This window comes from Chaetomium strumarium, assembly GCF_033439665.1.
Source record: "Chaetomium strumarium strain CBS 333.67 chromosome Unknown B0T15scaffold_1, whole genome shotgun sequence".
Classification (NCBI taxonomy): Eukaryota; Fungi; Ascomycota; class Sordariomycetes; order Sordariales; family Chaetomiaceae; genus Chaetomium; species Chaetomium strumarium.
Genome location: NW_026944429.1, coordinates 2,991,790 through 3,014,212, shown reverse-complemented (window position 1 = coordinate 3,014,212; position 22,423 = coordinate 2,991,790). Strand labels below are relative to the sequence as shown.

At 57.6% G+C, this 22,423-nt stretch overlaps 9 protein-coding genes across 9 annotated transcripts; 4 read left to right on the top strand and 5 right to left on the bottom strand.

Annotated features, from left to right (window-relative positions):
- The first annotated feature begins 9 nt into the window (after nucleotides 1-9).
- On the top strand, nucleotides 10-1,557 carry B0T15DRAFT_517919 (uracil-DNA glycosylase-like protein). The gene has a single exon (XM_062868340.1). It carries the CDS (start codon nucleotides 434-436, stop codon nucleotides 1,493-1,495), a length of 1,062 nt encoding a protein of 353 aa, XP_062726033.1. The 5' UTR covers nucleotides 10-433; the 3' UTR covers nucleotides 1,496-1,557.
- A 97-nt stretch (nucleotides 1,558-1,654) lies between these two features.
- On the bottom strand, nucleotides 1,655-2,969 carry B0T15DRAFT_30991 (uncharacterized protein). Its single transcript, XM_062863913.1, has 3 exons — nucleotides 2,627-2,969; nucleotides 2,457-2,522; nucleotides 1,655-2,391 (listed from the first exon to the last, which is right to left on the bottom strand). Exons 1-3 carry the CDS (start codon nucleotides 2,860-2,862, stop codon nucleotides 1,815-1,817), a joined length of 879 nt encoding a protein of 292 aa, XP_062726032.1. The 5' UTR covers nucleotides 2,863-2,969; the 3' UTR covers nucleotides 1,655-1,814.
- Nucleotides 2,970-3,768: 799 nt separating this feature from the next.
- B0T15DRAFT_498399 (uncharacterized protein) lies at nucleotides 3,769-5,438 on the top strand. Its single transcript, XM_062867313.1, has 2 exons — nucleotides 3,769-4,076; nucleotides 4,167-5,438. Exons 1-2 carry the CDS (start codon nucleotides 3,985-3,987, stop codon nucleotides 5,260-5,262), a joined length of 1,188 nt encoding a protein of 395 aa, XP_062726031.1. The 5' UTR covers nucleotides 3,769-3,984; the 3' UTR covers nucleotides 5,263-5,438.
- On the bottom strand, nucleotides 5,439-7,788 carry B0T15DRAFT_517913 (uncharacterized protein). Its single transcript, XM_062868339.1, has one exon. The coding sequence runs from the start codon at nucleotides 7,606-7,608 to the stop codon at nucleotides 5,791-5,793; it is 1,818 nt and encodes a 605-aa protein (XP_062726030.1). The 5' UTR covers nucleotides 7,609-7,788; the 3' UTR covers nucleotides 5,439-5,790.
- A 172-nt stretch (nucleotides 7,789-7,960) lies between these two features.
- On the top strand, nucleotides 7,961-12,981 carry B0T15DRAFT_425561 (CPSF A subunit region-domain-containing protein). The gene is made up of 4 exons (XM_062865635.1): nucleotides 7,961-10,556; nucleotides 10,621-10,794; nucleotides 10,847-12,101; nucleotides 12,200-12,981. The coding sequence occupies exons 1-4, from the start codon at nucleotides 8,145-8,147 to the stop codon at nucleotides 12,745-12,747; spliced, it is 4,389 nt and encodes a 1,462-aa protein (XP_062726029.1). The 5' UTR covers nucleotides 7,961-8,144; the 3' UTR covers nucleotides 12,748-12,981.
- Nucleotides 12,982-13,171: 190 nt separating this feature from the next.
- Nucleotides 13,172-16,035, bottom strand: B0T15DRAFT_517910 (uncharacterized protein). Its single transcript, XM_062868338.1, has 3 exons — nucleotides 15,568-16,035; nucleotides 13,964-14,977; nucleotides 13,172-13,884 (listed from the first exon to the last, which is right to left on the bottom strand). The coding sequence occupies exons 1-3, from the start codon at nucleotides 15,610-15,612 to the stop codon at nucleotides 13,480-13,482; spliced, it is 1,464 nt and encodes a 487-aa protein (XP_062726028.1). The 5' UTR covers nucleotides 15,613-16,035; the 3' UTR covers nucleotides 13,172-13,479.
- On the top strand, nucleotides 16,030-17,627 carry B0T15DRAFT_30894 (U6 snRNA phosphodiesterase Usb1). The gene has a single exon (XM_062863899.1). The coding sequence runs from the start codon at nucleotides 16,357-16,359 to the stop codon at nucleotides 17,374-17,376; it is 1,020 nt and encodes a 339-aa protein (XP_062726027.1). The 5' UTR covers nucleotides 16,030-16,356; the 3' UTR covers nucleotides 17,377-17,627.
- An 82-nt stretch (nucleotides 17,628-17,709) lies between these two features.
- B0T15DRAFT_506939 (endoplasmic reticulum Oxidoreductin 1-domain-containing protein) lies at nucleotides 17,710-19,641 on the bottom strand (the record flags this gene model as incomplete). Its single annotated transcript, XM_062867618.1, has 2 exons — nucleotides 17,710-17,818; nucleotides 17,882-19,641. The coding sequence occupies 2 exons, from the start codon at nucleotides 19,639-19,641 to the stop codon at nucleotides 17,710-17,712; spliced, it is 1,869 nt and encodes a 622-aa protein (XP_062726026.1).
- Nucleotides 19,642-20,625: 984 nt separating this feature from the next.
- On the bottom strand, nucleotides 20,626-22,064 carry B0T15DRAFT_517905 (regulatory subunit of cyclin-dependent kinase). The gene is made up of 4 exons (XM_062868337.1): nucleotides 21,498-22,064; nucleotides 21,297-21,441; nucleotides 21,184-21,242; nucleotides 20,626-21,126 (listed from the first exon to the last, which is right to left on the bottom strand). Exons 1-4 carry the CDS (start codon nucleotides 21,617-21,619, stop codon nucleotides 21,096-21,098), a joined length of 357 nt encoding a protein of 118 aa, XP_062726025.1. The 5' UTR covers nucleotides 21,620-22,064; the 3' UTR covers nucleotides 20,626-21,095.
- Between the last annotated feature and the right edge of the window lie 359 nt (nucleotides 22,065-22,423).

The following is a 22,423-nucleotide window of genomic DNA, read 5'->3' as shown; positions in this document are numbered from 1 at the left end:
TCTGCTGCAGGGCAGCGCAGTGCGAGGAGCACGGAAGAAGTCGCGATGCGATATTCACCACGACCTAGAAGAGAGAAGTCAGCATAGTCAAGTCTCCCAAAAAGACTGAGATCTAACAACTGACTGTGGCATTGTGAAGCATCCACTCGACGACAATCAATCAATACTAGCTGGCATTGATATGAGGCGCCTAACAGCTTCGGGTGGCGTTCAGGGGCGTGCAGGGGTATTTCAGGGCGGACGATTCGCCCCCTCAGAAACGATCTGACGGCAATGACTTCGAAGCAGCCGTTCAACCGGCGATGCCGCTTACTTCCAGATTGAACCAACCGACTTTGCGGACAGTTCTAGGTCTTGTCTGAAGCCATCCGGGCATTCCAAGATAATTACGCGGTAGAACTCGCTCTGGGACCCAAGGTTCCAGGTCCGCCAAATGACAACGACAACGGATACAGCGGAGGACGGACGTCCACCGCCGACCTTTCAGGGCCGCCTCGAGCTCGACAGCTTCAGGTTCAACGCCAATGTGACGGCCACCGGGCCACGACGAAGCCCCCGCATTTCCAGGACGCCCTCAGTGACGGCCGTCCCATCCGCGCGCTCTCCCATCCCAACGTCGCCCTCCCCAGCCAAGCGCAAAGCCCTCACTGTTGCGGACGGAGGCAGTGGCGAGGGGGACGTTTCATCTCCGACCTCCTCCTCCTCCACGAGCAAGAAATCGACCACTCCGCGGGCCAAACGTACCCGCCAAAGCTCCTCCTACGCTCCGCCGTCAACCTACGCCCACCTCCCCCATCTCCCCGACGCCATCGCGCCCAACCTGCTCGTTCTCTTCATCGGCCTCAACCCCGGCATCCAGACAGCGCGCACGGGACATGCTTACGCACACCCAACGAACCTTTTCTGGCGGCTGCTGCACTCATCCGGTGTCACCCCGCGCCTCGTGTCGCCCACCGAGGACAGGCAGATGCCGGCTATGTACTCGCTCGGGCTAACCAACATCGTTGCGCGCCCGAGCAGGAACGGGGCCGAGTTGAGCAAGGCCGAGATGGACGCGGGCGCCGCGATTCTAGAGCAGAAGGTCAGGCGGTGGAGGCCCGAGACAGTCTGCGTCGTGGGGAAGAGTATCTGGGAGAGCCTCTGGAGGGTGCGGCATGGGAGGGCCATCAAGGCGAGCGAGTTCCATTATGGGTGGCAGGATGAAGGGGAGAACATGGGGGTCTCGAAGGATGGAGGTGTGCTGGGGGAGGATGAGAAGGTGGACGGGGTGGACTATGGGGCCGATTGGAAAGGGGCAAGGATATTCGTGGCGACAAGTACGAGTGGCTTGGCCGCTACGTTGAAGCCCAAGGAGAAGGAGGATATCTGGAAAGGATTGGGAGAGTGGGTTGAGAAACGGAGGGCGGAAAGGGCTCAGATTACAGTAACAGCGACTGCAGCTCCCGCGGCGATGGCCACTGCCGCCGCTATTCCCGTAACCCTGGGAGCGAAGTGAGAACTAAGGCAGCAGTTGATACTAGTACTTCCGTACGCCGTGGTATGGTCTGAGAATAGGGAAACCATGTTTTGCTATCGTAGAATCATTCGCTGTCTAGGTACTACCCAAGTTACGGCTGCCAGCTGAGGATGGCTAGAAGGCTCGTTGCCAGTCTCTGCCGGTCAGCCACTCGTAGCAGGTCGTCATCAAGAAATCGCCGCCCCTCTCCGACACCGAAACGCCGTCCCGGCAGATGGGTATAACACCAGGGAAACCAAAGAAAGGAAGTGACGTTCGCAAAAAGCGGTTGCAGTAAATACAGCCAGAATATTCAACCTTAAGCGGTGAAGACGATGGCGCAAACGGTGGCAATGACGGGCCACAACCCGGCGTGCTGCAACAGGGCCCGCAGGCCGTTGCCAGCGTTGGGGTCCTCAGTGCCACCGGCGGCAGTGGTGCCGTTAGGCAGCGTACCGTTGAGCAGGATGGTGCTGGTGCCATTCACATCGGCGACGTTGATCACCGACTTGTTGAGGGCGGCATAGCTGCCGTTGCCGACCAGGTCGTTCAGGTGCTGGTTGTCGCCGGTGTCATCGCAGCCGCACTCGAGGTACGGATCGCAGGCGCACGTCACGGGCTTCGTCTCGTTCCGATTGGCGGACTGGTTGTAGAAGCTGTACGGGTGGTTGTAGTGGTACAGGTGGGCGCCATAGAGCCATAGACCGGGCCAGAAAGCGAGCGCACCGGCGAAGAAGAAGACGGGCAGAAGACCGGTTGGAGAACGACTGCCAGACCTGTACGGTACGGCTGCTCCGCCACCGTAATATCTCCCCCCACCGTATGCTGGACTAGGGCCACTGCCGGATGTGGTGCGGCCTCCAGTGTTTGAGCTACTAGAGCCCCGACCGGCGCTTCTGAGATCATTGCGTTAGTGACTATGTGCAGCAAGTTGGACGTCTGGAATGAAGCGAGGACCCACCCTCCCCGGCCGGAAGAGCTTGTTCCGCTCGATCCCCCGCTTGTTGAGCCAGAACCTCCACGGCCCCTAGGTTCGCCGGTTACCACGGCGCAACAAAAAAGGAGATGCGACCGATGACCGTCCTGGCACCCTCGTGCTGGAAAGAGGAACATGGAGATAGTAGTACTTACGACCCTGAACCCGACGATGACCCACCGCGGCCACCACCTCCACCACCGCCTCCACCGCGGCCGCCTCCTCCACCACCGCCTTTCCGCTTCCACAGATCCTCGTAGTCCGGCGCGTCGCGCTGAGTATTCTGCGCAGACTGGTGTGCTGCGACCTCTGCAGAAGGCGGCGCGACGAGAGCGCTTACCGCCGCATTGCCGAGGAGCGTTGATGCGAGGAAGATGAACGTAAACCGCATTATGCAGCGGATGGTGAGAATTAAAACGTAAGCGAGATGGTTATCTAAGGAGACAGATAGTCTCTATGTACGGAGTAAGAAGGGCTTGACTGCCCAGTATTAGGCTTCGCTTGATATTGACTAGGTGGGTAAAAGCGTGATGGAAGTCGCAAAAAAGTCGGCGAGGTTCAAGCACTAACGTCACGGGGACCGGGATGATATAAGAAATGCTTTTATGGCTTTGTTGGACCCTTGCCGAGGAGATGGTTGGGCTGTGCCTGCTGCGTATGCCAAGCAGACAACCTATGATGGCATCGAAGCCACAGCCCAGAGATCAGAGAGACGACTGCCAAGACTAAGGTACTGTACTGTTAGTATAAACAAGTCGCAGGAAGTCACAGCCTTTTAGGTTGGCGCAGAGTTGATCCAAGTCGGATGGCGAAAAATCTTTGCAACCAGGGCAGCGAGCCAAAGAGCCGTGTGCGCCTAGCAGCGTGTGAAAGATCGCAAAAAACGTCCATCTAGTACACAGACTGCCTGCTGCTGCAGTCTTCTGACGTCAGTTGCAGCATGTTGACTACAGTACAACCTGACCGGTATTATGTAGTATGAGTGGTTACTACCAGGCAGGTAGAGGTAAGTTTAAGTGGTAGGCTCCTTGTCGCGCGCTTGATGACGTCCAAATCCCGAAGATCCCCAGATGGAAGCCGCAAAAACTGGCGCCACAAAGTGGTGAACTTGCAATGACTCGAAAGTTAACTAGCTCACCTAGGTACCTACCACCTGCCACCTGGGCACCGCCAGGGCTATGGGTCCACCCGGCCGTGGCTGCTGGGGATCCAACTGCCTGGTTGGCCAATCCGCGATTGCTTTCTTGCAGCACGCCTCACAACCCCGCCGAATCATCTCTCCGCTGGCACCTGCGCTGCAAGGTCGCGTTGAGACTTGGAGTCTGCCTTACCACAGGACCAATCGCTCCGCTCGCCGGCGTCAACCCCCCGACATACCCCATCGGATGTCGTGACAAGTCCGGCTACACCAAGTGCTGGTCCTGACAACACCATATCTGCTTTCACAGTAATTCCCGAGTTAGTTGCGAGGTCCGTATCCCTTCGCGGTTATACCCGTTACTGGGCACCCAGCATGCCATCCCCGGACGACCAAGCGCTGCTGGATCGGCTAAGTGCCCTTAGGCCTGGCGCCGCTGGCGGCATCAGTCTGGAAAAGTCGGCAAAGTAACAACGCCCCGTCCTGAAAATCTTTACATTCCGCATCTATCTCCTTTGTATGCAAGCGCGGAGAGCTAAGAGGTATGCGCGAAACAGCGCCGTTTCCCCTGGCCCCAAAGCTCAACCGGTATCAAGAGAGGATGCCTTAGCGGAACGCCTACGACTGCTTCGGAGTCAGCAGCCGGCTAAAATCAGCCGAGATGAGAGCGTCTCCCAGAGTACTGGCTTCCCGCAACCGCCGGGCGCACCGGGAGATGAAGGAGTCGGCAGAGCAGGCTCGGCTCCTGTCGAACCGCCGCCTGGGGACCTAAGTCGGGCCACCAAGCATAAGGCGGTCAGTAAGGCATCCTCGGTATCATCGCCGATTGCTTCTCAGATTGCCAATCAGAAACAGGATCCATACTGGGTACCCGAGGCCGGAGCAGATGATGCAGATGCTTATGTTGAGCTTGAAGGCTTCGAGCAAGAGCATTTCGACCTTGCTGCGGACGACGATACAACCAGTAATCTAGATTCCAGCAGGGACGTAAAGGTTGCAGAGCTGCTCGAGTCGCTCCAGAACAACCCTGGAAGTTCCATGTCCCAGAGAGTGGAGGACACATCGTTGGAAGACCACGATGACTCGGACGGAGAGCAAATGACCCATGCCATCCAGGCGGTACTCTCGCAGATAAGTGACGAGATCAAGTCGCTGCCCGCACCCCCAGGCATGCTCGAGCAAGGCACGCCATCCGAAGAAACTGGAGGTGAGCAAAAGAGCTTTACAGCCACCAGCGGTAACGAATCGCCGTTAGCCCTACCCGCCGTTCCCTCACAGCTCGTCGACCCAGTATTTACTACCGAAGAGGAAGGCGCCTTCGAGAAGGACATCTCCGCGCGCCTGGCCTCTCTAAGGGGTCTCGGATCCCTCGACGAGCTCGGGCTCCCGTCAGCACCAACGTTTCGGCCCGAAGACCGTCGCACATCTTCTACTATTGCCGGCAAGGGCTTGCTACGGTCGAATAAATACACGGACGAGGACCAAACGACGTGGTGTGTCGTGTGTCTTGAGGACGCGACGATCCGGTGTGTGGGCTGTGATAACGACGTGTATTGCGCGCGATGCTGGAAAGAGATGCATGTTGGGCCGTCGGCTGGGTACGATGAACGCGGACACAAGTGGCTGAAGTTTCAGCGGCGTAGCCATAGTTGATGCAGTGGTGACATTTTTTGCCCGCTCACATACCGGTCCGGTCATACATGATACATGAGCCCGCTGATGCGCCCAGAGCCGTCAATACTCGCTGAGGTACTTCCCAATAGTCCTGGGATAGAAATGCCAGTCTCTGTGTCACGCCACTCAAGAGAAGCTTTGGACACATTTCAGTTTATTCGCTATTGATTCGAGAGTGATACAGTCATTCTCGCCCGAGTTCCGCCGAAATGACAAATAAGATATAGTGGCCGATCCGTTCCAGCCTAAGCCAACCTATCCTTGACCAGTGAGACAACGCTCTGAGAGCAACTAGTAACCACGTATCAACAGTTGCCGTACCCGTCCGAAGAAACCATCGAACACCGCCACACCCCACACGCAGAAGTTCTAGGAGTGCAACTTCGTGTATGAGATCCCATAACCGCGCCAGTAACCCGCTGCCCAAATTCCATTTCGCGTCCCAGTCCCTTTTTGTTCCCTTTTCGTCATGTCATCACGAAATCCCCATCCATCCATTCGTTTACCTCAAGTCCGAGCGCCCGAGCTAACCCCATTCCTATCCGCAGCTGTGCCGTAGCCGTCAGCCCGTCCTTGTCCAGGAACCGTCCTCGTTGTCCGCCCCGTAATATCCTGCCAAGTGGCACCGAATCTCCTGCCCGTACTCGCCAGTAGGCCCTCCTCCTCATCCACCTCAGCCTCCTCATCGATCTCGCTAAGGTTGAGTCTCGGTGTCCGGAACAGGCTGGTGATGAAGACAATCAAAAATACAGCCAAGAATGCAAACTGGGCCCAGAAATCGACAGCGCCGAACACGGGCCAGTTGAGCGTGATCCGGTTGAGGAAGGTCGACATGACCGTGGGCGTGCACACGTCCTTGGCGGCGGGCTCGCTAAACACTTCGGAGCAAGGACGGACCATGTCCCGGTGTTCGCGGCAGTCGGGCTGCTCGCCCGGGTGGCGGGGGGCGTTGACGCAGAAGGTCTGGGTGCCGTAGATGGCGTACTGCGGGGCAACGACCATGGCAATGGCGTAGTTGATGGCGAGCGTCATGAGCGCCAGCAGTACGGTAGCGATGAGGAGAGCCTGCGGGGCGGTGCGACCTTTCTTTATCTGAAAGATGCGCACCCACAGGAAGCGGATGCCGATCGAGGCGAGACCCGTGATGGAGCTGCTGAAGAAGAGAATGACCAGGAGCGCCATGAGAATGTAATCGGCCGGGAAGGCCTTGGCTGACTGGACGAAGATCCAGTTGACAGGTTGAAAGACGTTGAGATGGCCCAGAATGTAGCCACATCGCTGCTTGCAGATGGAGTTGGCGGCCTTGTCAATCCCCGTGATGAGCATCGATACCCAGATGAGGATGGCCAGGAGTAGGAGGAAGATGCCGCCGAGGAGCTTCAGGGGTCGGAAGACGGCTTGAACCTTGGTCCAGGCGCGGTAGATCCTGCTGCGGCCCTCTCCACGCGCTTCCGCCGCCAACCTCTCACGGCGCACGAGGGTGAGTTCCTCGCGTAGAAGTGCGTCCCTCTCTCTTCGGTCCTTCTGAGACATCCCTTCCGGGCGACCGGCGTTACGTATCTCCAGCTGCCGCTGGAGCTCGCGGTTGCGCTCCAGCGCGGAGCTGGTTGACGCCGACAGCTGGGGGGCGGAGATGGACGGAGCGGACTTGATGAAGGACACAGGAAGCAGAGCCAGACCAGCACCCGTGTATAATATGTAGAGAAGGGTGCCAAGGGTCATGAGCAGGCCGACACCAAAGGTCAGCGCCTTCTCCCCATTGTTCGCCGCAAGCAGGCGCTTGAAGTAGTCCAGGTCCATGTGTCTTCCGCGATCCTTCCCGGCTGCCGGCACGAAGAAACCGATGAGGAAGAGAATCACCACCAAGAACACGAAGCCAAGGGTATACTTGAAAGCGTGCCAGAAGCGAGCTCCCCAGCTGCTCGGTTGCTCTTGCTGCTCCACCTCATCGTATTCCTCGTACCAGAAGTAAGTGAACGGTATGACGAGGAGGCATAGTAGGGCGTCCAGCGTATAAAGCGTGTAGTACACTATCTTCAGCGTCAAGAGAATACCGTCAATCCGCTCGGGCGTTGCCCAATCCTTCTTTGCGCCGAGGTGTGCCGACGCGGTTGACGAGACAAGCGCGATATCGACGGGGAGCAGGAAAACAGTGGCGAGCAACGAGGTCAGGCTGATAATTGAGACAATGCTCACGGCGACCGACCGTTCGTACCGAGTTTGCCATGTGAGCGTTGTGATGACGGCGACAAAAAGACAAAGAACGACAGCTACGCCGTATGCGACCCAGATCAGGCTGGTCTGCAGCAGCCCTGCCGGCACCATTTTGTTACGTCTTCCTCGAATCTGTCGCCCGGAATGCGGATATTGGTAATGGAAGCACGGACTGCGGGGAGCAGATAGTCTGAGATACTGCTGCGGTTGCTTCCAGCTTTAACCCTTACGTCGATCAGTTGGCATGCTGCTGCAGGTAAGACCAAGTTCAAGTTGGCTATGAGGAAGCAGGTAAGAGAGGGAGGAGGTTTCAAGTTTAAGCTGTGACGCAATGCCGCATGAACCGATGAACTGACGAGTGGGTCACTGGAGCTTCTGTGGGTCTTTCCGTCCTGTGGAGCGCTGCGTTCGAGGTTCTGGGCCAGTGGGCCGTCGTTGTGGGCCCAGCACCTCAAACTTTCGCGGGGAGCAGTTTGTCGAGTCGCGTCTGCTGATAACCAATCACGGCAATCCCCTTCCATCTGCATCTTCATCATCTCGAAGGCTTCAACAGCAGCAACCGACCCTGTTCCCGCCATTCGACGCGCACTTGGCTACCACGTCTACCTCCTTACTGGAAGTCAAGATATGCGGTCGACGAGTAAGCAATGCAGTGTTACACGGAGCTGACGCCGCCAACGGCCGTTACACATTCCACGACGCTGCAGTTCATCCCCGGGCAGGGCACAAACCTCGTCGTCGCGAAGTCGTCGCTCCTCCAAATATTCCGGACGAAAGTTGTCTCGACCGAGCTGGAAACGCCGGAAAACAACCGCCGCAAAACACGCAATCCGGCGCGCTATGACAGCCGGTTAGTCAACGATGACGAGGGCCTCGAAGCATCTTTTCTAGGCGGTGATAGCCTTGCCCTACGGACGGATCGCGCCAACACCACCAAGCTGGTGCTCGTTGCTGAGATCTCCCTCTCGGGCACGGTGAATGGTCTTGCCAGGATAAAGACGCCTGGCGCACGCCACGGATGTGACTCGCTCCTCATTGCATTCAAAGACGCAAGGCTCAGTCTGGTCGAGTGGGACGCAGAACGGCATGCGCTGTCCACCGTGTCTATCCACTATTACGAGCAAGAAGAGCTCCAGGGGAGCCCGTGGGCTGCTCCGCTGAGCCACTATGTCAACTTCCTGGCAGCAGACCCGGGTAGCAGATGCGCTGCGCTCAAGTTCGGCGCCCGGAACTTGGCTATCCTGCCCTTCAGGCAGGCCGACGAGGACATTGACATGGGTGGCTGGGATGAGGAGCTGGACGGCCCGCGGCCGGCGAAAGACCCGTCAAGCGCCGTCGTAAATGGAGCTAGCAACATAGAAGACACACCATATTCACCGTCATTTGTCCTCCGACTCTCCCATCTTGACCCAAGCCTGCTGCATCCTGTGCACCTCGCCTTTCTGCATGAATACCGAGAGCCCACGTTTGGCATCCTCGCCTCGACCGCCAGCGCGTCGAACTCGCTCGGCCGCAAGGACCACTACACCTACATGGTCTTCACGCTCGACCTGCAGCAGAAGGCCTCCACCACGATCCTGTCCGTTGGCGGTCTGCCCCAGGACCTTTTCCGGGTGGTGCCCTTGCCCGCTCCGGTGGGCGGCGCCCTACTCGTGGGATCGAACGAGCTGATCCACATCGACCAGTCGGGCAAGGCCAACGGCGTTGCCGTCAACCCCATGACGAGACAATGCACCTCGTTCGGTCTCGTTGATCAGTCGGACCTCAACCTCCGCCTGGAAGGCTGCGTCATCGAAGCGTTGACGGCCGATCTTGGCGAATTCCTCGTCATCCTGAACGATGGCCGCATGGCCTTGGTCACCTTCCGCATCGACGGCCGCACAGTGTCTGGTCTGGAGCTGAAGATGCTCGCGGCGCCGTCTGGAGGCGCCGTCATCCCAAGCCGCGTCACGACAGTCTCGAGGATAGGCCGGAATGCCATGTTCGCTGGGCTTGAGGAAGGAGACTCGGTGCTATTCGGGTGGGCCAAAAAGCAGAGCTCGGCGGGGCGGAGAAAACAGCGGACGAGAGAGGCGGACCTGGAGTTGGAGATGGAGGACGAGGACATAGCCGAAGAGGAGGAGGATGAGGACGACTTATATGGCGAAGAGTCCTCAGCAGCCCGTCAACAGCCCGCCTCGGCAGCGAGCGGCTTCCTGAGCGGCGATGTCACTTTCCGCATCCACGATCGCCTTCTGAACATGGCGCCGATCCAAGCCGTGACCTACAGCCAGCCGGTCTGGCTGCCTGGAAGCGAAGAAGAGCGGAACTCTGCTGGTACCCATAGCGACCTACAGTTGGTCTGCGCCGTGGGCAGGGATCAGTCGGCGTCGCTTGCGATCGTGAACTTGGCGATCCAACCAAAGGTCATCGGCCGCTTCGAGTTTCCCGAGGCGAGAGGGTTTTGGACCATGTGCGCAAAGAAGCCAATCCCCAAGTCACTCCAAAATGACAAAGGCGAAAACCTGCTCGGGAGCGACTATGACACGTCGGGCCGGTATGACAAGTACATGATCGTGGCCAAGGTGGACCTGGACGGTTACGAGAAGTCGGATGTCTATGCTCTCACCGCCGCGGGCTTTGAGGGACTCGGCGGCACCGAGTTTGATCCGGCCGCCGGCATCACCATCGAGGCGGGCACTATGGGCCGAGGCAGCAGAATCATCCAGGTCCTCAAGTCGGAAGTTCGCTGCTACGACGGAGACTTTGGCCTCAGTCAGATTGTTCCCATGCTTGATGAAGAGACGGGCGCGGAGCCCAGAGCCATCAGCGCCAGCATTGCGGACCCCTTCCTCCTCATCATCCGGGACGATTCTAGCGCGTTTATCGCCCAGATCGACAGCAGCAACGAGCTGGAAGAGCTGACCAAGGACGATCAGACGCTTGCCACCACCAAATGGCTCACGGGCTGCTTGTATGCCGACGCTGATGGCACGTTTGCTGAAGAGCCGGCCGAAAAGGGCAGCCAACCGGTTCAGAGCGTACTGATGTTCCTCCTGAGCGCCGGCGGCGCCCTTTATGTGAGTTGAAGACACCTGTATTATTCCACGGCCATGCTGCGCGCATGTTTCTGACCAGGGGCAGATCTATCGTCTTCCCGAGCTGTCAAAACCAGTCTATGTCGCGGAAGGACTGTCGTATATTCCCCCCGGCCTCTCGGCCGACTACGCGGCCAGGAAGGGGACGGCAAAGCAGGTTCTCACGGAGATCCTGGTTGCCGACCTCGGGGACACGACTCACAAATCTCCTCATCTCATCGTTCGTATATCCCTTCCTTTGCTTCTCCTTGTAGGCTGCTAACCCGGTGCAGCTTCGCCACGCAAACGATGACCTGACGCTCTACCAGCCCTACCGGACCAGGGCGAGCGCGGGATCCGGATCCGGATCGGAATTCTCCAAGACGCTTTACTTTCAGAAGCTTCCCAACGTGGCTTTCGCCAAGAGTCCTGAGCAAGCAAACGAAGACGAAGCATCACTGCAGCCTCGCTTGCTCCCCATGCGCAGGTGCAACAACATCCATGGATACAGCACCGTGTTCATGCCCGGAGCATCGCCAGGCTTCGTCATCAAGTCGTCCAAGTCGATTCCGCGGGTCGTGCCATTACAAGGGTCAGGGATCATCGCCATGAGCCCATTCCACACAGAGGGATGCGAGCATGGCTTTATCTATGCCGACTCGAATTATATTGCGAGGGTAACCCAGCTGCCGGACGGCTGGAGCTATGCAGAGACTGGGCTGGCCGTCAGGAAGATCCCCGTCGGAGAGGACGTGGCCGCCGTGGCATATCACGCACCGATGCAGAGCTATGTGCTGGGCTGCAACACCCCCGAGCCGTTTGAGCTGCCAAAAGACGATGATTACCACAAGGAGTGGGCACGCGAGAACCTCCCGTTCAAGCCCACGGTCGACCGGGGCGTGCTCAAACTCGTGAGCCCCATCACCTGGACCGTCGTTGACTCGGTGCCCATGGAATCGTGCGAGACAATCCTCTGCGTGGAGACTCTGAATCTAGAAGTCTCCGAGTTCACGAACGAGCGGAAGCTGCTTGTTGCGGTTGGAACCGCCCTGACCAAAGGCGAGGATCTACCGACTAGAGGTCGTGTCTATGTCTACGACATCGCCGATGTCATTCCCGAGCCTGGCCGTCCCGAGACGAGCAAGAAACTGAAGCTCATCGCGAAGGAGGACATCCCCCGAGGAGCGGTTACCGCGCTCTCCGAGATCGGCACACAGGGGCTCATGCTCGTCGCGCAGGGCCAGAAATGCATGGTCAGGGGTCTCAAAGAAGACGGATCGCTGCTGCCCGTGGCGTTCATGGATATGAACTGCTACGTCACCGCCGCCAAGGAGCTCCCGGGCACCGGGCTGTGCCTGATGGCCGACGCGTTCAAGGGCGTGTGGTTCACAGGCTACACCGAGGAGCCCTACAAGATGATGCTGTTTGGCAAGAGCTCTACCAGGCTGGAGGTGTTGAACGCAGATTTCCTCCCCGACGGGAAAGAGTTGTTCATTGTGGCCAGCGACGCCGACGGCCACATCCACATATTACAGTTCGACCCGGAGCGTGAGTCAATGGCCAAACTCCTTTTCCCATTTCTTTTTTTTATCCTTTACCTTTGCCATGAAACCCGGAACTAACAGCCTTTGCTCCCTAAAAAACAGACCCTAAATCCCTCCAAGGCCACCTCCTCCTGCACCGAACAACCTTCAACACGGGCGCCCACCACCCCACAAAATCCCTCCTCCTCCCCGCCGTCACCCCGGCCGACAGAACCAGAGACAGCAAACAACAAGCGCAAACCCAGTCGAACGGGACCTCCTCCTCCTCCCAGGAACGCGAGCCGGCCACCCAACGCCCGCACGTCCTGCTGCTCGCGTCGCCGACGGGCGTGCTCGCCGCGCTTCGCCCGCTCTCCGAGTCGGCTTACCGCCGGCTGTCGTCGCTCGCCGCGCAGCTGGTCAACTCGCTGCCGCACGCCGCTGGGCTGAACCCCAAGGGCTACCGCATGACCAACGCGGACTGCCCGCCCGCGGGTGTAGATGCGGGCATCGGGAGGAGCATCGTGGATGGCGCCGTGCTGGCGAGGTTCGGCGAGCTGGGCATGGCCAGGCGCGTTGAGCTGGCGGGCCGGGCCGGGTACGCCGGGCTCGAGGAGGTGAGGGCCGAGTTGGAGAGCGTGCTGGGCTGGGCCGGGTTGGATTATTTCTGAGAGTCAAAACTTAGTACCTGGGTAAAAAGGGGAGGGGTCTGAAGGTGGATTGTAGTGGGTTGAGATAGACTGGGTAATTCACTATTTTCGCTAAGAGATGTCGCTGAATAATGTCGGTCGGTACCAGGTAACTTTTCTATGTAAAGACGGCCTTCCCATTCCGAGTCTTCGCTACGGAATACATAGAGCTGCAGCTGGGGTTGGTCATCTCTTGCCTTGAATCAACAAACTGTCACTGGTCCTGTGTCACCAACTGGGACCGCGTTGATTGCTAGGCACTCTTTTCAGGTTGGTAGTAGTAAAGGCGCTGGAAACCCAGGGGTTGACATTTGACATTGGCCCTATTAGCCTGCCATCTATATCCGTAAGTAAACATAGTGTAGGCATAGTACCCACGTCAATACAGTACAATGTACCATAAGTGGTAAGTAACGTGCATGCGTATAAGCAGGCCAGGTAAGGTACACACCGAAACAGGGAATATACACATTGAGATCGAGATGGGTAAGCTACGCATAGAAGCAGGTAAGGTATAGACAAGCTCACGATATTGCCAGGACTGATACTCCACCTCTGTCACTTTCACCATCTCGAGACTCGCAGCACATGATGTCAGAAAGGGTAAAACAAAATAGATAGCCCACTAAATCAAAAGAACACCCGTCGCCTGCTGTGTACCTATACAATACAAGGAGTCTCTAAAACATTCACCTCCGGGCACCAGAAGATACTTCAAGCTCCCGCCTCGTCAGAAAGCCTCTTTTTCCTCAAACTCCCAAATCGCCTCTTTAAACCCTGAGCAAGCTTCTTCCCCGTGGTATTACTCCTCTGCAACCCCGAGGAGCCGGCAATACCATCATCATCCGCTTCTGGCTGCAGCTGGGCGCCATTGCTAACACTCCGCTGGCGGACACGGGTCCCTTCTTCTTTGTACTCGCCGCCGCCGCCTCCCCTACGACCATGGGAGGAGGTGGAAGGGAAGGTAGACGAAGGCTGCATCTCATAGTAGTGGATCGTCCCACCGCGGGACGAGGAGGAGGCCGCATGCTGTTTCCCGCGGGCCCGCTCGTCTCGGCGTGCTTGGTCGACGGACCACCCAGGCTCTCCTTTGCCTTTGAGATCACCATCTCGGTAGCGCTATCGTTTGCACGTCGGTTAGTGATGAAGAAAAAAGAAAAGGTATGAAGGAGAAGTTATTTTGTCCCGGTGAACTTACAACGTGGTCCCACCGCTTGTATGCCCCGCCGGGCGCATCCTCCTCACGCATCAGGTCGGCGCCTTCCTCGTACTCCATCGTCCGCCCGCCAAAGTCCTGCATCCCCGGCGGCACCACGGCCGTCCCCTGCAGCGGGACATGCTTCACCAGCGAGTCCTGCACAAACTCACGCGGGGTTGCCTTCAGAGCCTCGGCGTTGGTGTCCCGCACAGCATCGATGGGGGCGTACTTCTTGTTGAGGTTGCGCTCCTTCAGCGTGGCGTCGAAGGGCCCGTCGTGGTGATACGTCACGCCCGGGACCGGCCCGGTCGAGTCCAGGGAGTCGATGGTGTCGCTGGGCTGCTGGCGGCGGCGGTTGTGCAGATGGGGAGCGCGGTCTGCCGCGCGGTGTTCCCGAGTGAGAATGGCCAGCGGCCGGTGGGACATGTCGCCCGGGTAGCGCTCTCGGAGCGAGCTGGCCCGGCGGGGCGGCGTGTCGGCGTCTCCCCGCTCTCGTGCCATGTGTTCTTGAGTCAACATCTCGAGGGGCCTGTGAGACATATCGCCGGGATAGCGCTCCGCAAGGGAGCCGGCACGGCGGCGGGGTCTGTCCCGGTCTGATGTTGCCGCCATCCCGCCTGTGCCGGGCCTGGTGGAGGAGGATGTGCTGTTGGCCCTGGAGAGGATGGTGCCCTGGTTCCAGCGCGTCGGTGGGGGGTTGGCGGTGTAGATCGACCTCTTCCGTTCCAGTCCGGATAGTGGTGGGTAATATTTTGAGCTGGAGCGTGGAGGAGAAGGAGGCAGGGGTTTCCTCTTCAGACTGTTGGTTCGACTCAGAATCCGACGGAAGAACGGTTGCTGTTCCTCCTTCCCGTTGTCGCCGTGATCAACACTCGGCCTTCGGCGGCGCTCCTGACTGGAGTGTTCAAGGACAGAACGTGCCGAAGCCGGCGGAGTCGGGAGCGGCTTGAGACGAGTCGCACACACTTGATTTGGCTCTGGATCGTAGAGCGGACCAAGGATGTATTTAGAGGCCTAATGAAAGTGAAGACAGACGAGGCACATATGCATTAGTGAGGAAGTCTGACTTCAATGAATGATACAGAACAAGAACACGGGATCTGTTTTGAGTTATCAGGAGGAATAGCAGGTTGGCAATGCTGTGCCTGCAACTTGGCAGACAGACTCCATTGACGTCGCGAGCGGTGACGCAACTCCCGAAGCTCCCGGAAGATCGCATGTAAGTGATGATCATCCTGGCACCGATAAGAAAGCTCGCCGCCGACCTGTCGCGATAGTGAAGCGTAATTCATTTTGGTATGTAGGTATGAGACGGTACAGTAGGAACTTTCCCCCGGATCGCTTCGAAGTTGAACTCGTGGATGCGAATGGGACAATGGATTGGTGGTAGTAGTCTTGACGAGTAGACGATGCCTCGCGAAACTCCACCCGGAGTCACTTGACAGAAAATAGAAGACCCAGTCTTCTCAGCACTTGCCGAAAGTGACGTCCTGTCCTGAAAAGGGTGCTGAGACTCTTGAAGCCCCTCTGCGGCGCAGTACAATCATCGAGAGTCCGCGACTTGGTGTATGTGTCTCTTGCGATGGAAGAAGAATGAAGCTCACCCATTGCTTGTCGACAGCGACCTCCACGTAACCCCTGTCATCCATTTTGGGTGTAGCAGCGACCCAGCCCTGCTTGATGAGTGGGTCTCGTATCTTTGGCGGAGTTCAAGTTCTTTTGCTGCTAGTGTTGTGTTCAGCAAACTGGTGTAGAGATGTAATTCAATGCACGAGGAATCGGATGTTGTTGTGAGGGAACGCTTCAATACGAAAAGCCAGGAGTTGTAAAAGAGTTGTACGAGCTTGTCAGCGGTTTTATTGAGGCAGCGCTTAAGTACTGTACAACCTACATACGCACAAAGAGCAACATGGCGGCCCTGATCAGGAAGGACTTGTTCGAGACCAATTGCCCCGCGGCTCGTCTTGCATCCCGTGGTAACATCATCTGTTCCTGTTGCATTCGCCCAGGCAAGGGTAGCGGGCGATCATAGGGCCCAGTGTAGCCGGCCAATTGGACACTCCCGGTGTCCGTCGCAGTCAAAGCCGACTCCGCGACGACAACACAAATCTAGCATGCTTTAGCACTTTCGAACGCTGTGCTTTGTCGGCCATCTTAGCCGGACCGTTTGCTGTTGCAGCCCTAGTCAGCGCGGTTACAACACCCAAACGTGGCCTTTACATAAGGTGGTTTGAGATCGGCCGCGGCCAAGTCGCTCGGGACCCCGGACCGAACGTAAAGTGGAACGGTTCACTGGAAACAAAACGGAACGAAAACGAATGAGCGGTGCCGAGGCGGACCGCCACTCACTTGCCCGCGCCGTTGAAGCGGATTGAGATTTCCGTCTGTCAACGATGCCGCTAGTGGATTACCCCTCCGATTCAGATGACTCCGAGCCCGCATCTGGCACCGACCATGCGGATTCCGATCCGGGCGGCCCACCTCCGAATAAGAAGCAGCGGACGGGAACCCCACCGGCACTCCCCCCTCTCCCGGCCGCGTTTCACGACCTCTACGCCGCCACAGTCCGCACCACCACCCGCGACGACCCGGGCCTGCACCAAGGCCGCACCCGCCAGATCCCCCACGTCGCCGGCAACTGGCCCAGCCACATCTACGTCGAGTGGCACCCCCCACCGCCCGTCCACGCGCTCCTCGCCAACCTCGTTTCGTCCCTCCAGGAGCAGGCGAGGAAAGCCGCGGGGCCTGCGGAAGTCACGAGTTTCCTGCTGAGCGACCTGGGGGCGCCGCAGCCGCTGCACATCAGTCTGTCGCGGCCCATCGCGCTATCCTCGGCGGAGAAGGACCGGTTCCTGGCCGAGGTGGAAGGGACCTTCAAGTCTAGCGGGCTTGCAGCGTTTGGTCTGGGCTGTAGCCGGGTGGAGTGGCATCGCACGGCGGAGAGCGGGCGGTCGTTTTTGGTGTTGAGGGTCTATTCGCGGCATTGTGCGGCGCCGGTAAGCGATGGGGATGCTCAGGGTGAGCATAAGGATGAGGATGCGAAATCGATGGACAACAATAACAATAACCCGAATCCGGAACTGACTGCATTGCTAAGGCGGTGTAACTCGGTGGTTGCAAAGTACGGACAGCCGGAGCTCTATCGGTGGGCAGACGCGGAGGATGCGGAGGGGCAAGTCGGGAATGCGTTTCACGTATCGATTGCGTGGTCTTTTGCCGAACCGACGGACGAGCTGAAGAGCGTGACGGACCGGGTGTTTGGCGGGAATGGTGCACGCCAGAGGATCCGGGACATACAGATACCCGTTGACGGGGTCAAGGTGAAAATAGGGAATGCAGTAACGCACGTTGCGTTGCGCCAGCCGGGAAAGATGGCACTCGAGAGGGGTGTGAAGAACTTGCTTGGCTTGTAGCCGCCACATGGTGCGCGAAGGGATACGTTGCCGTGCTGGTACAGCTGGTGTGTGTAACATCTAAGGTAGGTACAGCCGTACAGGTAGGTAGATACTAGTAGTGTTGCTATCACAGTCACCTACGGTAGTTTACTCCGGTCGGGTACGCCTTCTGTACTCCTCCGCAGACTGACATTTCCAGAAAATGTAAGGTGCCTTAGTAGTACCTATATACAATCCCACAAAATGTGCATACCCAGGGAAGTCTAAGCAACACCTAACTCCGTGCCATGCCCTCCTCTGTTCTGGACCATGATGCAATGCTAGAAAGAGAACACTGATAGACCACTATGTCTAAAGCTCATCCACCCTCGGCAGCTCAAAGCCCCACGATCTTGGATTAACAGGCAAACCGATGTAGTATTGCCACAAGCGTATCAACTCGGATGTGATGATATGCCATCTAGACCGCATGTCAGCACAATGACCAGGGGTTCAAATCCTTCGCGGAAGGGGGCCAACTCACAGCATCGCGGGGAAATTGATCCAGCTCTTAAGGACAAACTTGACCACCTTGATGACCCTTCCCATCTCGTCGTCAAACTCGTCCTTGACGGTCCGCTTATGGTACTCTGGCGTCTCCCGATCATCGTGCCTTTCATCGGCCGCTTCAGACGGCGCTGCCTCGGACGAGCCCGGGACAATGGCATGGCGCGGCTTCTTCGCCTGGTCGGGGATGACATTGAGCGTCTCCGCCTCTTTGAGGCGCTCCCCAAGCTCCCTGGCCGCCTCCTCGTGCTCGGCCATCTCCCTGAACTTCTGGATGGCGCTCATGCTGCTGCTCAACCGAGCGTACGTGTTGAAAAGCGCAACCAGTTCGGTGCGCTTCAGCACCGGAACCTGGGGCTTGTCATTGTTGTCGAACTCGAACAACACCTTGAGAGCTGTCCCGTAGCCAGCCGTCTGCAGCTTTCCCCACAGGCGGCACTTGTCGCACCCGACGCAGTCCATCAGGCGGCTCACATTCCGGAACCGGTTGCGGAAGTCCTCCTTCAGCGAAGGACCCTCGCCGTTCTTGAACATCAGGCTTTCGTCGAAGATCTGGGGCACGCTGGCGGCTTTCTCGGTCACCGCCATGACCTTGGCACGTGTGTCATCGTCCTGCTCCGGGTCCCCTAGACAGAACATGTAATCTTGCTGCTGCGAGACATAGGGTTCGAGCTTGGCAATGGCGCGCGTAAGGAGGGCGTAGTTGAAGTACAAGTTGCTGATGCGGTCGGGAAACTTGTGTAGGCGGTTGACGTAGCAGCCAAGATTGGGCTGCCACTGCCCAGTCGTCTGGTTGAGGAAGTCCCAGCACAGGTGCGTCGAGATGCTCGCGTGCATACCCGAGATAACCCGGTAGAAGACGCGCTTCTCGAGGCATTCATCCTCGTGCTCGAGCCCTGTCTTGGCCACGAAGGGCGTCAACGGGTTGTGTTGCCGCTGCTGCTCCAGGACCTGCTGTCTGCCGGCCGCCTCGATCACCGCCTTGAAATCCATTGCTGCGGGACCCCTGGGCGACGTGTCCCGACCGAGCGCCGCCGAGTGCGGAAACGAGCTCCTCTGGAAGCAGTTCTCCCGGTAGATGGCGTCCCACACCTGCTTTGCGCCGTCGCCAGCGTACCCCGTGAAGCGCTCCGGATTCCGCAGCAGGCTCACGTAGTCTCCCTTGGAGGTCGCGCTCTCGTCTTCGGGCACGCAGTAGTCCCGGTCGTCGCACTCGTCGTCGTACTCCACCACGCAGCTCTCCCCGACGTGTTCTCCCAACAACCCCTGCAACGGCCGCTTCGGTTCCTCTTTCTGCAGGCTCTTTCCGGGGTGTCGCGCGTGGGGTCCCTCCAGCTTACCTAGCTCACTGGCGCGCCATACTGGGGGGATTTCGTCCTCGTTGTCGAGCGTCTCGACAGCGCAGGCGATGTTGCCGCACATGCCATTCTCGTCGTTCCAGAACGGGCACTTCTTGTGAAAGAGGTTTATCCTGTAGTGGGAGAAGAAGTCGGTTGTCCGCGTGAGTTCGTCAAGGGCCGGCTTGACGTCGCGGTTCAGCCGCTCGAGGGTTGAGTAGGAAGCGCATGCGTCACTGACGATGGCATTCGGTGAGATCTGCCAGAGGGAACCGTTAGAATGGAATATGCGAACTTGGACCGCTGCTGCTGCTGCTGCCGCTCCGGAGCAGCGTGGCGAAGCGGCACTGACGGCGCCAAAAGCGGCGAGAAGGCTAAAGAGAGCATACCGCGCATGCATCTTGGGATGGAGAGTCTGAGTCTGAGTTCTGGCATCTGACGGGCGATCCCCAGAGGGCGAAGACGGACAGGTAAAAGAGGCGAGCAGCCGACTTCATGATGGCAGTCGGCGCAGCTCTGCGGTCGTTTCGGAAATGCTGGCTGGTGGTTGGGACCGCGAGGGGCGCGCAGGGCCGGCCTGTGCTGCTAGTGCGTCGATGTCGACGGTTGGTTATTAGTGCGTGGTCTGGGAACGTTTCCCGCGACCCGGTCTGAAACGTCAAGGTCCTCCCAAAGAAGTGGTTCGACGTCAATGGTATATGTAGTGTAGGATAAGGTAGGTGTCCACAAGGGGATTTCGACGATAAGCCGCTTATCGGGACTTTATCGTCCTAGTAAGAGCACTCGGATACTATCAAGAAGGCTTGGCAGTACTGAATTGCAGAGACTGGTGTTGATCAATAAACAGGGCACTGAACTCATAAAGCGAACCTGTCAAAGAAGCTAGAAGTTGGCCTTTTGTTTGGCCCGTCCATGGCTTAAGAGACGGACGTGGCGGGTCACGTCGACCTGCCCGGCTTACATATCGACAGGATAGGTCGATGGGGAGGGGTCTCTTAAGAAAAAGGAAATGTGGCCAGAACAAAGATCAGCAGATGCTGAATTGCCGACCGAACGATGTTGCTGCATGCTGATTGCTCGGTAGGAATGGAACCGGCCGATATTTCCTCGCCCGGCAGAAGTGGCGCAGCGTGTCCTTCTCCCGGCTCCCGGTGTAGGTATGTAATCGAGATCTTTTTGAGACATTCCAGGTTCGTGTCTAGATCGGTACCGAAAGGTGTCACGCCTAGTTATTTTTACCGTGAGTTCCATCCGACATTATTCCGTACTGCGCACTTCAATTTGGAAAATGAAGTTCATTCCTTCTTGGCCATCGTCAGCGTCCATGCGCCACGAGCCTTTGCTTTGATGGCAGCATCGATTTCGAGATGCACCAATGTGTTTTTTCATCCCAAACCATCAAACTTGGCATGCAGGGTGTGGTCGGACTGGTGGTGTTAATAATTTGTTCATCCAGTACAATGTATTAATCAACAATGGCAAGCACCGCGGATCAACTGCCTCGAACCCTAGTAGTTCTCCTTGTCCGGATGCGCTTATCTCAACAACGTCCTGCGCCATTCAGTCGGCGCTTGCAGCGCTTCGCCCACGGCTTCCCCTCCCCACGTTGTGTGGCTGACCGCCCAAACTGTCTCGACCCGACTGCGCCGGCTCATGATGGCACGGATTCATTAACCGGTCGGTCGTCGGGCGGGGTCGAAACAGGCCGAGCGACGAGACTCGGTGTCAACTGGCCCCGGATTCGTGCATTGCATACAGTAAAATTTGACGGTCGCTATGCAGTCGTGTTATGGTAATGCAAAATGCAGTACAGAATCGGTCCAAGAAGCTTCCTTCTCTTACTCGCCACGCGCTTCACTGCGGGGGCTGATAGTTCAGCGGACGTCTGTTTCGTGTCAGTCATCGGGGGTTGACATCGACCTATCAGCCGTGTAACACTTACTTAAATAACAGAATATGGGGCTCCGGCTCATGGACCTCATAGTGTTCCCAGCCCAAGCTCTGCGGACGAGTTAGCGTTTGACAGGCCAGAATTTGTTGCTCGATGCGGCGAACCTGTGTGATCCCCATCCCCCGCCACTCTTCCTCCCACAAGAGCTTCAGAGTGCCTTTCGACTTATCGTGATATTCCGCGGGAATAACTTTTAACATCGCCTTGGGAAGTTGTACGTGTCGGTACTCGAACTCGTTATCCGAGTATCTGACGCGTGTGAGTATCGGAAACCAACCAAGTTCAGCAGTGCCGGGGAAACATACCTGGTGGAGTAATGTATCGAGTCTATAAACTCTTCAAGGCGCGCACGCTCATCCTCCGTCAATGGCCGCGGGATCCGGTTGCGGCGGCTAGTGTCGATGCCCATCTGCTCTGGCGATGACATGTTGCCGGCTATCACGATGCCCCGCTCTAGGCTCTAGAGGTGAGGGCGTCGTGGGGCAAACCTTCGGGGGGGTCTAATCGGTCCCGGCGCGGGGAAGAGGACGTCAGGGGCGTGTTGTGGCTAGTTTTCTTGGTTCGCGTATATGCTGAGGCTCATTCGCGAGAGCGGAAGGTAGCGATCAACTGGTAGTATCTGCAGCCCAACTGCGACGCGATGGAGAGAGGGTTTGCGATGTAAATCCTAGCGGTGCACTCGGTACGTGTATCTCGAGCGAAATGTAGGCTTGTCGAGAGGAGAGAGGAAGACGACGCTGGGTTCCGCGTTTTGGCTTGTTGATCGATGGAAAATCGGCAGTGGAGATGGAAAGCGGGTGAGTAGCACTCGCAGTGTACATACATAAACAATTGGACAGGGGTTTGGGACCTTGCCCATTTGACCGCAACGGCCGATCATGGCGATAAGCGCAAAGTAGTGTACCACGTCCGTCACAGCCAACGTCCATATTTGGCTTAAGTATCTGTACACGGTATTCATCGTGCATCATTGAAGCATATACAACACGCACAGGGCATCAGAAAAAGTTGCGAGAAAGAACAGATGTCGAAGAGGCTATATCTAGGTACCTACATGAGAGGGTCTATTCGTCTTTAACGCTCTTTACGTTCGTACAGATTCCTAGGTTGTCCCTCTTCCGACTCGGAATTTTGGTGAGTTAGCCACGTGACTCTTCCAAACGCGCGGATGGAAGGCTGGTGGGGCCACGTGAAATGCCAAGTAAAATTCCATACCCCAGTTCGAATGCCG